The 17828-nt window shown below is 35.5% G+C and overlaps 1 protein-coding gene across 1 annotated transcript; it reads right to left on the reverse strand.

Annotated features, from left to right (window-relative positions):
- Nucleotides 1-1291: 1291 nt before the first annotated feature.
- On the reverse strand, nucleotides 1292-16561 carry LOC105730218 (zinc finger protein 91-like). Its single transcript, XM_064362735.1, has 3 exons — nucleotides 16447-16561; nucleotides 15187-15282; nucleotides 1292-4149 (listed from the first exon to the last, which is right to left on the reverse strand). Exons 1-3 carry the CDS (start codon nucleotides 16556-16558, stop codon nucleotides 1358-1360), a joined length of 3000 nt encoding a protein of 999 aa, XP_064218805.1. The 5' UTR covers nucleotides 16559-16561; the 3' UTR covers nucleotides 1292-1357.
- Between the last annotated feature and the right edge of the window lie 1267 nt (nucleotides 16562-17828).

Raw genomic sequence — 17828 nt, forward strand, 5'->3', positions numbered from 1 at the left:
TCAATAGCTATTCCAGTTTTTATTATTTGTGGAATTTTTCTCGAGTATTAATGCTTTCTTGTGCAGTAAAATGTGAGTACTAGTTAAAAGTTTTGTTAAATTTTTCAAACATAATTTATATTTTTAAGTTTGAGTTGTTGTGGAAAGATTGTCTCATCTTTCAGGTTTGTAGAGTTTCTCTTAAATATAAATTATCTTATGTCTGCTGAGAATTGAGAAGTTGTAAAAGGCTTTGACACATTCTTTATCCTAGTAGGATTTCTCCCCAGTATGAATTGTGTGTAATAAATGTTGAGAGCTTGTTAAAGTCTTTGTCACATTTTTCTCATTTGTTGGAAGTCTCCAGTATGAATTACCTTAGGTTTAGTTATGGTTAACAATATACAAAGGACTTTGTCACATTCTTAACATTAGTAGTTTCCATCCATTGTGTATTATTTTATGTTCTGTAGGGTTTAAGAACTAGTTAAAAAGTTTGCCACATTCTTCACAAGTGTCAGAATTCTCTGCAGTATGAAGTTACTTACATTTAGTAAAGGATGAGGACTGATAAAAGTTTTTCCACATGCTTCAGTATGAAATATTTTATTTACTAAGTGCTGGGGATTCACAAAAGCCTTTGCCACATTCTTCACATTTGTACAGCGTTTCTCATCAGCATGAATTCTTATGTTTAGTAAAGGTTAAGAATATACCAAAGCTTTTGCCACAATGTTCACATTTGTAGGATTTCTCTCCAGTACAAATTGTCTTGTTTAGTAAGATTTGAGAGATGGTTAAAAGCGTTTCCACATTCCTCACATTTGTTAGGCTTCTCTGAAGTATAAATTCTCTTGGATTGATGGCTGGTTAAAAACTTTGCCACATTCTTCACATTTTTTTTTTTTTAAGACCGAGTCTCACTTTGTTGCCAGGCGCCAGGCTGGAGTGCAGTGGCACAATCTCGGCTCACTGCAACCTCCGCCTCCCGGGTTCAAGCAATTCTCCTGCCTCAGCCTCCCGAGTAGCTGGGACTACAGGCGTGCGCCACCATGCCCAGCTAGTTTTTGTATTTTTAGTAGAGACAGGGTTTCACCATGTTGACCAGGATGGTCTCGATCTCGACCTCGTGATCCGCCCACCTCAGCCTCCCAAAGTGCTGGGATTACAGGCTTGAGCCACCGCACCCGGCCTTCACATTCTTCACATTTTTAAAAATTCTCTCCAGTATGAATTCTTTTATGTCTAGAAAGTTTTGATGGCGGGCTAAAAGCTTTGCCACATTCTTCACATTTGAAGGGATTCTCTCCACTATGAATTCTCTTATGTGCAGTAAGGCTGGAGGACCAGTTAAAAGCTTTGCCACATTCTTCACATTTTAAGGTTTCTCTCCTGTATGAATTCTCTTATGTTTAATAAAGCATGAGGACTGGTTAAAAGCTTTGCCACATTCTTCACATTTGTAGGGTTTTTCTCCACTGTGAATTCTCTCATGTTTAGTAAGGTCTGATGAACACCTAAAAGCTTTGCCACATTCTTTACATTTGTAGGGTTTCTTTCTAGCATGAATTATCTTATGCTTAGTAAGGTCTAATGAACAGTTAAAAGCTTTGCCACATTCTTCACATTTGTAGGGTTTTTCTCCACTATGATTTCTCTCATGTTTAGTAAGGTCTGAGGAACACCTAAAAGCTTTGCCACATTCCCTACATTTGTAGGGTTTCTTTCCAGTATGAATTATCTTATGCTTAGTAAGGTCTGATGAACACTTAAAAGCTTTGCCACACTCTTTACATTTGTAGGGTTTTTCTCCACTATGAATTCTCTCATGTCTAGTAAGGACAGATGACCACTTAAAAGCTTTGCCACATTCTTCACATTTGTATGGTTTCTCTCCACTATGAATTATCTTGTGTTTAGTAAGGTCTGAGGAACACTTAAAAGCTTTGCCACATTCTTCACATTTGAAGGGATTCTCTCCACTATGAATTCTCTTATGTGCAGTAAGGCTGGAGGACCAGTTAAAAGCTTTGCCACATTCTTCACATTTGTAGGGTTTCTCTCCAGTATGAATTATCTTGTGTTTAGTAAGGTCTGAGGAACACTTAAAAGCTTTGCCACATTCTTCACATTTGTAGGGTTTCTCTCCAGTATGAATTATCTTGTGTTTAGTAACGTCTGAGGAACACTTAAAAGCTTTGCCACATTCTTCACATTTGTAGGGTTTCTCTCCACTATGAATTATCTTGTGTTTAGTAAGGTCTGAGGAACACTTAAAAGCTTTGCCACATTCTTCACATTTGTAGGGTTTCTCTCCACTATGAATTCTTTTATGTGCAGTAAGGCTGGAGGACCAGTTAAAAGCTCTGTCACATCCTTCACATTTGTAGGGTTTCTCTCCTGTATGAATTCTCTTATGTTTAGTAAAGCATGGGGACTGCTTAAAAGCTTTGCCACATTCTTCACATTTGTAGGGTTTTTCTTCACTATGAATTCTCTCATGTTTAATAAGGTCTGATGAACAGTTAAAAGCTTTGCCACACTCTTTACATTTGTAGGGTTTTTTCCCACTGTGAATTCTCTCATGTCTAGTAAGCACTGATGACCACTGAAAAGCTTTACCACATTCTTCACATTTGTAGGGCTTCTCTCCAGTATGAATTATCTTATGTTTAGTAAAGTGTGAGGAGTGGTTAAAAGCTTTGCCACATTCTTCACATTTGTAGGGTTTCTCTCCACTATGAATTATCTTGTGTTTGGTAAGGTCTGAGGAACACTTAAAAGCTTTGCCACATTCTTCACATTTGAAGGGATTCTCTCCACTATGAATTCTCTTATGTGCAGTAAGGCTGGAGGACCAGTTAAAAGCTTTGCCACATTCTTCACATTTGTAGGGTTTCTCTCCTGTATGAATTCTCTTATGTTTAATAAAGCATGAGGACTGGTTAAAAGCTTTGCCACATTCTTCACATTTGTAGGGTTTTTCTCCACTATGAATTCTCTTATGTTTAGTAAGGTCTGAGGAACACCTAAAAGCTTTGCCACATTCTTTACATTTGTAGGGTTTCTTTCCAGTATGAATTATCTTATGTTTACTAAGGTCTGAGGAACACTTAAAAGCTTTGCCACACTCTTTACATTTGTAGGGTTTTTCTCCACTATGAATTCTCTCATGCCTAGTAAGGACAGATGACCAGTTAAAAGCTTTGCCACATTCTTCACATTTGTAGGGTTTCTCTCCAGTATGAATTATCTTATGTTTAGTAAGGACTGATGACCACTTAAAAGCTTTGCCACATTCTTCACATTTGTAGGGTTTCTCTCCAGTATGAATTATCTTATGTTTAGTAAGGACTGATGACCACTTAAAAGCTTTGCCACATTCTTCACATTTGTAGGGTTTCTCTCCAGTATGAATTATCTTATGTTTAGTAAGGACTGATGACCACTTAAAAGCTTTGCCACATTCTTCACATTTGTAGGGTTTCTTTCCAGTATGAATTATCTTATGTTTAGTAAAGTATGAGGACTGGTTAAAAGCTTTGCCACATTCTTCACATTTGTAGGGTTTCTTTTGGTTATGAATTATCTTATGTCTACTAAGTGTTGATGACAGATTAAAATCTTTGCCACATACTTCCCATGTGTAGGGTTTCTCTCTAATATGAGTTCTCTTATGTTTAGTATGGTATGAGGACTGGTTTAAAGCTTTGCCACATTCTTCACCTTTGTATGGTTTCTCTCTAGTATGAAATATCCTGTGTGTAATAGCATATGAGGACCAGTTAAAGATTTTGCCACATTCTTCATCTTTGTAGGAATTCGCTCTAATATAAATTCCTTCATGTTGAACTGGATGTGCAAACTTGCAAAATGATTTGTCACATGTTTTACATTTATAAGTGTTCCTTTTAGCAAGTCTTATCTTATATCTATTTGAATATGAAAACGTATGAAGGACATTTACATATTTATAACACAGAAATGTTTTGCTCTGTGTAGCCATCAAACATTTCTTAAGTTTGTAATAAACTCTATTGTGCATTTTACAGTCATCCAGTGGTACATTTTCATCTCCACAGTTTCCATATCTTCTCAGTATCACTTTTTGAAATAATTCTTTTATGTTCTGCTCTGGCCATAGGTTTTGAGCAAAGTAAGAACACATAACTGAAAAAAATAAAAATAACAAATTACTCCACTTGCTAGACTAAGATTTGCATATTCTATACATCTAACCTATAAAATTATACAAACTACATAAGCAAGATGGCATAGAAAAGTACCACAGGCCCTACTTTCTTCATAGACATATAAATCCAACAAAAATATTCTGACCAAATCACATTTGTGGAAGATTTATAAATCAGTTACTTGTGTTCAGGTGAGCACAATACAAAGAGTTACATAGAAAAAAGTATCTGTTACATTTACCCAACAGAGACCTCAACAGAGCTCTTCCTGCTCCCCAAACATAATATAGTGACTTTAGAAGTAAACTGCCAACTTCCGCTTTGTTTTTCTTTTTTGTTTTTAAGAAAAATACGTAAATAAAATAAACCCCAGAAAAATAGTGACATCTACATTTCTATTTCTGGCTTCTAAGAGTCTTTTCACACACTGGTTTCTGTCTTCCATGGCATTAAATACTAAAAAAAAAAAAGTGGTAGCTAATATGGTTTCATTCTGTGTTTCCACTTAAACCTCATTTTGAATTGTAGCTCCCATAATTCTCATGAGGTGTGGAAGAAACCTAGTGGCAGATAATTGAACTATGGGGCCGGATATTTCCTATGTTGTTCTTGTGATTCTTAATGAGTCTCACAAAATCTCATAGTTTTTATAAAGGAGAGTTCCTCTTCCTGTGCCCTCTCACTGCCACCATGTAATATGTCACTTTTCTTTTATTTTCTGCCATGATTATAAGCCCACCCCAGCCATGTGGAATAGTGAGTCTATTGAACATTTTTTCTTTATAAATTACCCAGTCTTGGGTAGATCTTCATTAGCAGGATGAAATCAGACTGCTACAGTAGTATTCATTGGTTTGAGTCAGTAAGTTTGAGTCAGTAAGACCAAAGGTAAATGCTACAGCAGTAGAGATACTGCAGTATGACAGAGAGAAAGCACATGTAGCAAATGAGGAGTGGCCATTAAGCAGAAACATTAATTAATTTATTTAACTAAAAATAAGGAAAAAAATGTCAGATAAGATACATCCTAAGAACTTGTCTGAGAGATTCCAAGCAACTCTAGCTAAAATAATTTGTTTTAATGTATGTCAGGAAAAAAGCTATATTACAAAGACTGTGACAGGTAGTTTTTTTAAATGTTCGAATATCAATCAAAAATTACAATGCATAGAAAATACTATAGGAAAATAGCCTCATATAAAAATTATAAACTGTTCAGAAAGCAACCATAAAATGAAGATGTATAAATTAATTTTAAAAAAATAAATAAATAATAGTGAGTGAAAGAGAAACAGACAACTATAAAGAAATAAAAAATCAGAATAAGCACAAAAATATTAAAAATATCAAAAAATTATAAAGTAAAAAATTCTAGAAGAGCACATGTTGAAAAAGGATAGAAGCAACAAATAAACTAGGATACACACAAAGATATTTATAACAAACACACATATAAACACAATTTTAAAAGTGAGATGAAAAGAAAATCTTGGGTGCTGCAAAAGAAAAGTGATGTGTCATTTACAAGCATAGTCTTCTTATAAGATAACCAGTGAATGTGCCAACAAAAATTTGCAGGACAGAGGAAATCCGTGTGTTATGGTCAAAGCCTTAAAAATAAAAATAAAAATCTGTTAAGTGAGAATAATATCAACAGCAAAACTCTTCTACCAAATAAAAAGAAGAAAAAGAAAAAAAAAAACCTTCCAAATTAACTAAATTCTGAGAAAGTATATTGGCACTGCATGTATGCTACATATCAAAGAAAACAAAATGAGTTTCTATCACTGAAAATAACATGATTCAAAAAAACAGCATCTAATTATTGGAAAATACATTGTTCTGGGAAAGATATGCATATACAAATAAATTAAATTCTTTACCATTATCATAATCGTGAAAAAAAAATTAAATTATTCTTTAAAATTTATAAAAGCCTAGAAATTTTTATAAACATCTGTTAATAAATGTACAACAGAGATATAATTGGTAATATAAATAAGAAATGAGAGCAAACATAATGAAGAATACTTTCTTGCAACTGAAGCTATTTTTTAGAAGATTAAAGTATATTGTTGTATTTTTTTATAAAGGTACTCAAATGTCAACTTTATTGTTGCTATATAAACAACTTTTTGTATTGAAAACGGAAAAATAGCATACATAAAGTTTGCTCTTATTGTAACCCAAAGTTTTGAAAGCCAGAAAAATCTAACTATTATGCTCTAGCTAAACTAGTTAATGCTTTCTTTATCCACAAGTAACTTTGCTTCAATTTCTTGTTGCTGGGTTTCACCTCACTGACTTTGGGCTTCTAAAACACATGGAAATACTTATATCTCTTTACTTCTTTGGGTCAAATTAAACAGCAGAGCTAAAGTTATTCAAATATATTCAAACTACACAGATCCCATATAAATTATTAGCATCACAGTAGGAAGAAAAAGATACCAGAAAAATACATCCTAGAACTCATTATCAAAATTATTGGTATATAGTCTATACTAACAGAGAGTAGCTTTCTCGGTCTGCTATATAAAATTATCAGCAAGCAAAAAAAGTGCAAGAATAAGGTTTATGGCTGAAGTGGCTTGGTGTCATAATTCTCTATTCTAGCATTCTCAGAAGGATCTCATCCACTAGACATGCAGAAACTGCAGGGACACTTGAACATTCCTTTTCTTGGTGCATTCTTAACTTTCTTAAGCACAACTTTTGTTAGTGTCCCTTCATGCGCCCTAGGACCTCTGCCTGGTAACATGTATCTGAATCTTGCCATCCTTTCTGTTTGCACAGACAGCAATGTTCTTATTCTCCACTCCTGTAAGACAAGTAATCTCTGATTTCCCTGAGGATTGCTGCTCCTGTAGACTGTTGATGGAGTGAACCTTCTGATAGAGGTGAAGGGAATTCAGTAGCAGCATTTAGAGTCAGCTTACTAAGGTTCTTTATCAATGTCTCCTAGTTTTGACAGGCCCCTGAATTGTCTTGGGATTTTTTTTCAGTGACCATTTGTGAAGACTCTGGGATGAAGGTTGAATTAAACTTTTGCATTGAGTCCACCCTCATCTTGAAACAACACTAAGCTTCTCCTGGATTTTTGAAACCATATGAAATCAAAACACACTCTTCAACATATTCTTGCTCAATAGTCAAAAACGTTAATTTTTCAAGATGTTAATACAACCTATGGTGATACACAAATTCAATATAATTTCTACAAATGTCCCAATAGCAGTTTTTATAAGACTACTCATTGATATTTGAAACTTTGATTATGAACTATACCAAACACCCATGCAAGAGATCAAAGAGGTATTATGCTTCTTGATTTGAAAACATATTCAAAGCTAACAAAAACAATGTAGTACTGACACAAAGATAAACAGGTGAAAGAACAGAAAAGAGCTCAGAAATAAACCTTTTTGTACACAATCAAATAATCTTCCACTATATTGCCATGACCACTCAATCGAGAAAAGATAAATAATAATATTTTATCAAATTTGATTAATCAAAATATAATGTTGCAAACTAAAAATCTACACTGATAAAGTAGGATCATTCTCTTGAGCCATATACAAAAAATAGTTTAAATAAAATACTTAGACACAATAAAATAACAAATATCTTAGAAACAAAATAAGAGAAAGACATGACATTGGTCTTGGTACCATTTTCTTAGATATGACATTAAATGCAGGAGCAACAAAGAAAAGAATGGAAACAATTAACGACATTATAATTCAGTATTACTGTACATCAAAGAAAACATTCAATAGAGTGGCAATGTCTTTTAGAAAATGAATGAAGGCCAAGTGCAGTGGCTCACATCTATAATCCCAGCACTTTGGGAGGCCGAGGCAGGTGGATCATGAGGTCAAGAGATCAAGACCATCCTTGTCAACATGGTGAAACCTCATCTCTACTAAAAATACAAAAATTAGCTGGGCATGGTGGTGTGTGCCTGTAGTCTCAGATACTCAGGAGGCTAAGGCAGGATAATTGCTTGAACCCAGGAGGTGGAGGTTGCAGTGAGCCGAGATCATGCCATTGCACTCCAACCTAGCTACAGGGCAAGACTCCATCTCAAAAAAAAAAAAAGAAAGAAAATGAATGAAAATATTTACAAATCACATGTGATAGGAGTTAATATTCAGAATATATAAACAACTCAAAATCTAAAAATAGAGTTGAAAAATTAGATTTAGAAATGGACAATTAAATGAAACATTAGAAAGAAACATTTGGAAGAATATAAAAAATTAGTAATTGATAGAGAAATGCATAATAATTATAATGAAAACCCAAATCACCTCACACCAATTAGAATGGCCATTATAAATTTTTTAAAAGTAGCAAATCCATTGATGATACAATACAAATAAAACACATGTTGATTGTTGGAAGACAAAAATACAGCCATCATTTAAAAATGTTATGAATGTTTCTCAAACAATTAAACATGAAAGTATCATCAAATACAGCAATCACAATTACAAATCTATATCCAAAGTATGCAACTGAGGACCTGGAAGATATATTTAACAATCTGTGTTTACTGTACCAGTATTCACCAAAACCAAAAGGCAGAAGCAACTCAGTTGTTTTTTTATTTGTATACATACCAAAAAAATGTAACATATATGCATGGTGAAATATTATTTAGCCTTAAAAAAAATCTTGTCACATTTAAAAATCTTGTCAGATACTAAGATAAACCTTGAGAATAGTATATTACCTAAACTAAGCCAGTAACAAAACATTGAATATTATTTGATATCATTTATATGAGATATGTCAAGCAGTCACATTTATAAAAACAGAAAGGGGAAGAATGTTTCTCATGGGCTGAAGAGAGTGTAAAATGGGTAGTTGTTACAGGTTTTGAGTTTTAGTTTTACAAATGTAGAATTTCTTGAAGTGTTGTGAATAACAATGTGAATATACTCATCATGCCTAAAGTGTAGGGTGTTTTTTGTTGTTGTTGTTGTGTTTGTTTTTTAAAGACAGGGTAAGGCCAGGCACAGTGGCTCACACCTGTAATCCCAGCATTTTGGGAGGTCGAGTTGGGTGGATTGCCTGAGGGTTGGAGTTCAAGACCAGCCAGATCAACATGTAGAAACCCTGTCTCTACTAAAAATACAAAATTAGCTGGGTGTGGTGGTGTAAACCTGTAATCCCAGCTACTCAGGAGGCTAAGGAAAAGGGAATCATTTGAATCAAGGAGGTGAAGGTTTCAGTGAGCCAAGATCACACCATTGCACTCCAGCCTGGGCAACAAGAAACTCCAACTCAAAAAAAAAAAAAAAAAAAGATAGAATATTACTCTGTCATCCAAGATTCCAAGATGAAATGCAATGGCACAGTTATGGATCACTGTAGCCTGAAACTTCCAGGCTCCAGTAATTCTGTCCCATCAAACTACCAAGTTTCTGGGACCACAATCCCAGCCATGCCTGGCTATTTTTAAAAATATTTTGTAAAGAGGGGTTCTTTATAGGTTTACCAGGCTGGTCTGATTTTTTTGGGGGCTCAATCACTTAGATAAAATATTTTGAGATTAATAAAGCTATGATGCCTTTAAGCTCATGGCTATCACTCTAGTGGGATGGTTAGCACAGGATAGTGTGGTCTTATAAATCTCATAGTAGGTCATTGCCACTGGAAGGAAAACATAAAGTGACACCAGTTCCCACCTAAGGTTAGAGACATCTGATACTCTATAATTGAATCCCAAAAGGGGACACCCCTGGCAGAGAATCTGAGGTCTGGTACTAAACCTTACTTAGAATTTTCTCCTAGGCTGGGCAAGGTGGCTTGTGCCTATAATCCTAGTACTTTGGGAGGCTGAGGCAGGCTGATCATTTGAGATCAGGAATTTGAGAGACCAACATGGAGAAACACCATCTCTACTAAACATACAAAAGTTAGCTGGTCTTGGTGGCACATGTCTATAATCCTAGCTATTTCAGAGGCTGAGGCTGGAGAATTGCTTGAACCTAGGAGGCGAAGGTTGAAATGAGCTGAGATTCCACCATTGTATTCCATTCTGGGGAACAAGAGTGAAACTTCATCTTATTAAAAAAAAAAAAAATCACATTTGCAATGTATGCAATGTGGAGTTTACTGCTGAATGGGAAAGTGAAATGGCATTGTATGTATATAGGCTTTTGTGCTGTGGTTCTAAGCAGGGGGTTTATTTAACATGTGATGCTCTCCTTTTGTGATTTTTGGCCCCAGAGTTCCTTGGAGTCTGGAGAAGTTGAGCCTTTAAACTGCCTTATCCAAAATCTTGGTTCACAGCCTTTATTGGTTTATTTATTGGGCCAAACAAAATAAAACCAGGGAGATTGTACTGCTATGTCATGGATAGGGTTCCAATCTATTAGATCTTAGTTTGTGTGTATACATGTCTAGATGTGTTTGTTGATATACTTATTTTTAAATGTTGTGCCTACCAAATTGGTTTGTAAGTAAGTGTGCTTATGTAAGTAAGTGTAAGCAAGTTTTTTCTTCTCTCTTTTTTTTCTTGGAGACAGTCTCACTCAGTCACCCAGGCCTCAGTGCAGTGGCACTATTCTGGCTCACGCAACCTCTACCTTCCAGGTTCAAGTGATTCTCCTGCCTCAGCTTCCCAAGTAGCTGGAATTATAGGTGGTCCACCACATCCAGCTAATTTTGTATTTCTAGTACAGATGGTGTTTCTACATTTTAGTAAATGTAACAACATCAAAATTTTGACCTCAGGTGATCTGCCCACCTTGGCCTCCTAAAGTGCTGGGATTACAGGCATTAGCCAATGCACCCAGTCAGCAATTTTTAAATACATATGACTTAAGTATAACTTAGGCAAATCAGCTAGCTTTAAAATTACTGCTAAAATAAAAATAGAAATGTCTTCAAAATGTAGCCATATATTCCAAATTATGCAAGTCAGAAACTAGATTGGTTAAATGTTTTAAGGTCACTAACTGATTCTTTGGCTTTTGAAAGTTGTTTGACTTTCTGCTTTACACGTTGGTAAGAGAAGGAAACATATACCATGTCCCTATCTATGCTGGAAACAGTAAATCCTGATCTGCACCTAAGTCCATAAAACTAAAATAACTTACAAGGTATTTAACAAAAATTAAGGATTGCTAACAGTTGCCATTATAACATGTAATTGAGACTACTGAAAACAGATTTGCATGCAAGGTGTGTAAGGAGAGTGAAATATGTCTTTATATATATTTTTATACATATATATCTTTATACATATATATATACAAGAATGTAAGAAGGTGTGAAAATACAAATTTTTGCCTAGTTTAGAGGGTTAGAGGATTGTTTTTAAATAAGATACAACTAAAAGTTTAAACAATTTATGGAAAGTTTGTAAAAATTGTAGAGAGAATCTATGTGTGAACATATTGACTGAATTCACAAAAGTATTATTTGGTTTTTCCATAAATTGAACATTGGAATAACAGAACAAGGGTGTCTTGAAGCACTGACACTACTCCTTAACACAAATTGGTAAAGGGTTATAAAAGTTTAAGAAGAATCAAACCTCATGGTCAAACTGGTTAAGATTGGATGAAATTATCCATAAGGTAGTATTTAAAAAGTTGGGGTTGACAATAATAGACTAATGCAAGTGTGAAATGTGGCTTTCTTTCCCTTGAAAAAAGATTTTTCTTTGACTTGTGAATAAACCATCTAAAAAAAAGGTGAGGACAAGAAACAGATTGAAAACCTAGACTTTCCCTCTTGATGAGTTTTTGTTTAAAAAGACAACAACAACAACAAAATCAACTTTGTGTCTTTTAAAAGAAAAGCCCTGACTTCAGACAGAGAGGGCAGAGGACACAGAAACAATGTGATGATAAGTTGCAGAGACAAGCTACCTTCTCTGCTGGCAGCTTTGGAGACATGCAGAGACCTCAGAATGACCTGCCTGCAGAGAGAAGTCACTCTTTTCAGAGTATTCTCTCTTCTGAGAGCTAAACACTTCATGGGATGACCTGTGTACAGAGAGGAGCTACCCACTGTGGGTCTCCTCTGAACCCTTCTAACACTAAATAAAGATCCTCCTTGTTTTCTTCACCCTTCACTTGTCTGCATACCTTATTCTTCCTGGATGCAGGACAAGAACTCGGGCAATGGTGCCACTGATCACAGAGGTTTCTGGGAAAAAAAACTGGCACCTCAAAGATTTTGTAACACACACATAGCAGGTATATTCTAACATAATGTCCTAAATGTCTGAATCTAATGTTTCAGACAAATTTAAAATAGGAAATAGAAAGTAGAAATGTATAGGGATAGTAACATCAATAAGAAGGAAAAAACAAAAAGGTGCTCTATTTTCTCATTCCCCCAGAGGAAGAAAATTTGTCAGCCATTCCAGACAAAAATGTGTATATAATAGAGTTAGAGACATCATGGCTCACACCTGTAATGACAGCTACATGGTACACTGAGGTTGCAGAATTATTGCAAAAAAGGATTTCAAGACCAGGCTGGTTTTTGTGGCAAGATCACATCTCAAAAATAAGTGCCTTTAATAGAGCTTTGAGATCCAGGAAGGAAGTTGTGAAACTCTGCTAAAGCCCAAAATTGAGGCGTGTTCTTTTCAGAAGGCAGGCCCTCATTAATATAGCAAATTACAGGACCTCTGCTCTTGGCTAAAGAACCAGAAACAGTCCACCCAACTTGGTCTCACTGAGAATGGTGAACTTACTCTGTAACCATCCCAAACTCCTCCCAGAAACCATCTGGGAGAGGCCCTTTCCCCACAGAGGCCTGGAGGAAGATAAAAATTAATAGCCATGCAGGCAGACCTGAAGACCTTGGCCTTTACTATGATTCCAGAAGCAGTTCAATGACTCATTTTCAGCTTTGTGGACCACAGTTCATGGCCAGTTATGCCTCCATAGAAACCCACACAGTGACTTAAAAAAATTCTCTTTGGGACTGGGCATGGTGGCTTATGTCTGTAATCTCAGCACTTTGGGAGACCAAGGAGGGTGGATCATGAGGTCAGGAGTTTAAGACCAGCCTGGCTACAATGCTGGAACCCTGGCTACACTAAAAATACAAAAGTTAGCCAGGTGTGGTGGCAGGCACCTGTATTCCCAGCTATTTGGAGGCTGAGGCTGAGAACTGCTTAAACCTGGAGGCACAGGTTGCAGTGAGCCAGTATTGTACCACTGTACATCCTGGGTGACAGAGTGAGACTGTCTCAAAAAAAAAAAGAATCATCTTTGGCATTCAGTGAAAGCCATATTCATCCACACACTGATATAAGGTCCACCATATGCAGACCCAACTGCAGACACCTTAGTGTATGCTCTACACATCAAAGTCCTAAAGGATATTCAGTCTGTCTAAAAATAAAATGGAAATTACAACTACCCAAGCTCCTTGTAACAAGCCAACTAAAGATGGACCCTAATATATACTCAGAAGTCTTGTGACAAACCGAACTACAAACCTTCTCCACTACAAACCCAGAGAGCATCCCATCACCAGGGGGCCTAGCAAAAGAAAATCTTTACCTTCTAAAACCATTTTACAAAAACTTGGAGAGGTATTTGCTCCTTCAAATTCACAGACACCAATGCAAAACTATATTGTGCCCATTGTCAATGCTTCTATTTCAACACAGCACTGAAATCATGTGGCAGAAGAATTAGCCAAAAAGTTTTTAAAGACATTGAAGACAAATAAGTCAAAAGTTGCTGTTTCTAGATTGTATAGTCTTATATATAAAAAACTATAAACAGTACATTAAAACCTGTCTAAACTAATATACTCATTAAATAAGAAAAATATAATAAAATTAAATTACAAGTATAAGTTATGGTTCCATACACTTAAACTTTCTGACATAATGGAAAAACAATCTATTTGGAATAACATTAAAACAATAAGATTCTCAGAAAAAAATTAACCAGATATAAATAATATTTACAATGAAAGATATAAGATGTCAATAAAAAATTAAAGAAGACAAAAATAAATTTAAATTTCTTTTCTGTCTATGGATTGAAAGAATAAATATTTTTAAAGTGCCCTATTATCCAAAGTAATCTATAGATTCAACAAATTCCCTTTCAAAATTTCAGTATTTTTCTCAAAGTAATGAAAAATATAATTGTAAAATTTACATGAAACTACAATAAATTTTGAATAGCCAAAGCAATCTTGAGGAAAAAGAACAAAGCAGAAGGACATCATACTTTATAATGTTAAACTGCATTTCAAATCTATTGCAATAAAAAGTGGATGGACTGTGTAGAGAAATGAACAACAACAACAAAGATGGGACATAAACCACCACTCACACATTTCAGGCATGATGCTAAAAGAGAATTTAAAATAAGAGATTTCTCAAAATTATGCAGATATTTTTGTGTTCTGCATAACAATGGAAAAGCAGTCAGATTGTGCAGTCTCTTATACTTCATGAAGAGGACTTTGGGCTCTTGAAAAGATCACCAAAGAGAAAGTAGAATCTTTGTGGAAAATTAAAAACATAAGAAACAAATTACCTCTGTGTGAGAGTAAAATACAAACTCCTCAGGCATCCCAGAAACTATCCCCTTTGGAACACAGCTTCCCAAATCACATTTTTTTTTTTTTTTTTTTTTTTTTTTTTTTTTTTTTTTTGAGACGGAGTTTCGCTCTTGATACCCAGGCTGGAGCGCAATGGCGCGATCTCGGCTCACCGCAATCTCCGCCTCCTGGGTTCAGGCAATTCTCCTGCCTCAGCCTCCTGAGTAGCTGGGATTACAGGCACGCGCCACCGTGCCCAGCTAATTTTTTGTATTAGTAGAGACGGGGTTTCACCATGTTGACCAGGATGGTCTCGATCTCTTGACCTCGTGATCCACCCGCCTCGGCCTCCCAAAGTGCTGGGATTACAGGCTTGAGCCACCGCGCCCGGCCCTCCAAATCACATTTTAAAGACTGACTTTCACTTTGGCTTTTGGACCTCTCATCTGTCACATTCATTCTCACATACCTGGTGGTTTGGCTACAGTCTCATGTCTCTTCATATTCCAAGCCTCTTTTCCTTGCTCCAGATAGGTGATCAGGTCTGGCTTAGACAAAGCAATACCTGTTTTATTAAAAATAAATAAAGAAACATGAATGTTGCTCATATTCTCCAGTTCTCAAGTTACTAATTTGCTCTGTAAGAATGACATAATAGAATATCCTCATAAATTAATCCCAAAATAATAATTTACAACAGAAATTTTTAAATATTTAGAAAATATTTTAAATTTATATATGTATATATTTGAGATGAAGTTTTGCTCTTGTTGCCCAGGATGGAGTGCAATGACACAATCTACACTAACTGCAATCTCCACCACCAGGGTGCAGGTGATTCTCCCACCTCAGCCTCCCGAGTAACTGGGATTATAGTCATGCACCACCACGCATATATATTTCATATTTTTAGTAGAGGTGGAGTTTCCCCTTGTTGGTCAGGCTGGTATCAAACTTCCAAACTCAAGTGATCTGCCCACCTTGGCCTCCAAAAGTGCTGGGATTACAGGCATGAGCCACCATGCCCAGCCTAAATTTGTATGTTTTTAATTTAACTACCTAGTACTACTGAATCAAAAACTGGTGGTAGAAGGCCAGGCACAGTGGCTCATGCCTGTAATCCCGGAAGTACAAAAGACAGAGTCAGGCAGATCACCTGTGATCAGGAGATAAGAGACCAGCCTGGACAAAATGCTGAACCCTATCTCTACTAAAAATACAAAAAAAAAAAAAATAATAATAATAGGAGCTGGGGGTTGTGGTATGTGCCTGTAATTCCAGCTACTCAGAAGTCTGAGGCAGGAGAATTGTGTAAACCAAGGAGGTAGAGGCTGCAGTGAGCCAAGCTTGCACTACTACATTCCAGCATGAAAACAGAGCAAGATTCCATCTCAAAAACAAAACAAACAAACAAACAAACAACAACAACAAAGAAAATAATTGGTGGTGGCAATTAGATATTTTGGTATAAGAAACAATGTTTTAAGCCACCAACTTTCCATCATTACCAATAATATATAGTGAAAAATACAGATCAGCTCAGGAATGTGGAAAATTCAGATCAACATGAAACATCTTGAAGATATTCCTCTCTACACAAATTTCTAAACTTTTTTTCAAAACTGAGATCTTAAACTTATCTATACAAAGCAAAAATTACCAAAAATATTTTACAAATAAAATAAAACCTTTAGGGTATATTATGAATGTGTATTGAAGTTATTCTCACCGAGGAAGACCAGGTTTCTGTAGTTCTCTAGCATCACATCTCTGTATAAATTCTGTTGTGCAGTGTCCAGGCATTGCCACTCTTCCAGAGAGAATTCTATGGCCACATCCATAAATGTCAACTGTCCCTGATAAACACACACACATATTACATATTTACAAAGAGGACATAGGCAGAATTTTAAATTTGACTCAAGATGAAATGAGAGTAAAAAGAAGTGCTTCTAATGTATGGGAGTGAATAAAATCTATAAAATAATTCTCAACACAAAAATATATTCTAATGTATTCACTAACTCTGTGTAAAGAGAGTGGCATAATCCACAACATAAGTGTATATATAACAGTTTTTTAGATTGCAAAGTATAAAATTTAGGGCATAAACACAAATGTACATTTTTAAGTGCTGTATTTGCATCAAACAAAATGAGCTGTGTATATTTTTCAAATGAAAAAGACATTTTGAGTTAGAAGGTACCTCTCAAATTTGAATGTGTACAATGAACTGCAGATCTTGTCTTGTAAATTATTTTTTTCAGAAGATCCAAAATAAGGACTGAGTTTCTGAATTTCTAACAAGTTCACCAATAATGTAACTGGTTTTGGCCTGATAAGAATATATTGTCAAACATCCAGTAAATGAAAGAACCTGTTTTTACCAGTTTTTCTGGCCCATAAACACAAGAAATGGGCTGATAACCACTTAGCTAAGAATTACCTCTCAAGTTTGAATGACCTTATAAATCTCTTGGTAATTTTGTCCCCACTCTAGGTAATGTGATTCTGAAGGTTTGCAAAGGGTCCATAAGTGTGGGTTTTAACCAAGTCCACCGTCGATGCTGACGTTGCTCCCCCTGTGCTCATCATTAGAATTAGTCTGAGAAAACCAGCACAGCACAGAATCCCTTACGCTCAGCACTCTTGTCACAACACAAATAATTTTGGTACAAATGAAGACAATCAATCTCCACCCTACAATATCATATTATTTGCTGGATCTTTAGGAGTAAGTAGTAAGTCTGCATTTGGAAAACAGCATGTACACAGGTATTAATGCAATGTTTATTAAGCAAGTACTATGTGATCAAGAGTATGTTACAAAGAACTGTGCTAGGAATAACATATCATGAGATTTAATCTTCATAACACACTGGGGTTGGTACTACATGTCTAATAATTCCCCTTATTTAGATAAAGGACCCAGCATTTTTCTTTACTTTTCTGTTTCTCTGTAATTGGTTGTTAAAAAATTGTAGAGAATAAAAGCTAAATATAGACAGATGAGAGGGATACAAAAAAAGTTTACTGTTGTTTGGAGAAATTGTTAATGGATTTATGTTTACTTTCTTGTTAAATGTTTAACAACTACTGGATCTGAAGGAA

This window comes from Aotus nancymaae, unplaced genomic scaffold (genome assembly GCF_030222135.1).
Source record: "Aotus nancymaae isolate 86718 unplaced genomic scaffold, 86718_ANA_hifiasm-v0.15.2.pri h1tg000049l, whole genome shotgun sequence".
Lineage (NCBI taxonomy): Eukaryota > Metazoa > Chordata > Mammalia > Primates > Aotidae > Aotus > Aotus nancymaae.

Excerpts from the sequence above, each read along its gene's own strand:
- LOC105730218 (XM_064362735.1), bottom strand. The coding sequence starts at position 16,558 with ATGGATGTGGCCATAGAATTCTCTCTGGAAGAGTGGCAATGCCTGGAC. Across the intron at positions 15,283-16,446 it reads CAGAAACCTGGTCTTCCTCG|GTATTGCTTTGTCTAAGCCA; the intron begins GTGAGAATAACT and ends TTAATAAAACAG. Across the intron at positions 4,150-15,186 it reads GACTGTAGCCAAACCACCAG|TTATGTGTTCTTACTTTGCT; the intron begins GTATGTGAGAAT and ends TATTTTTTTCAG.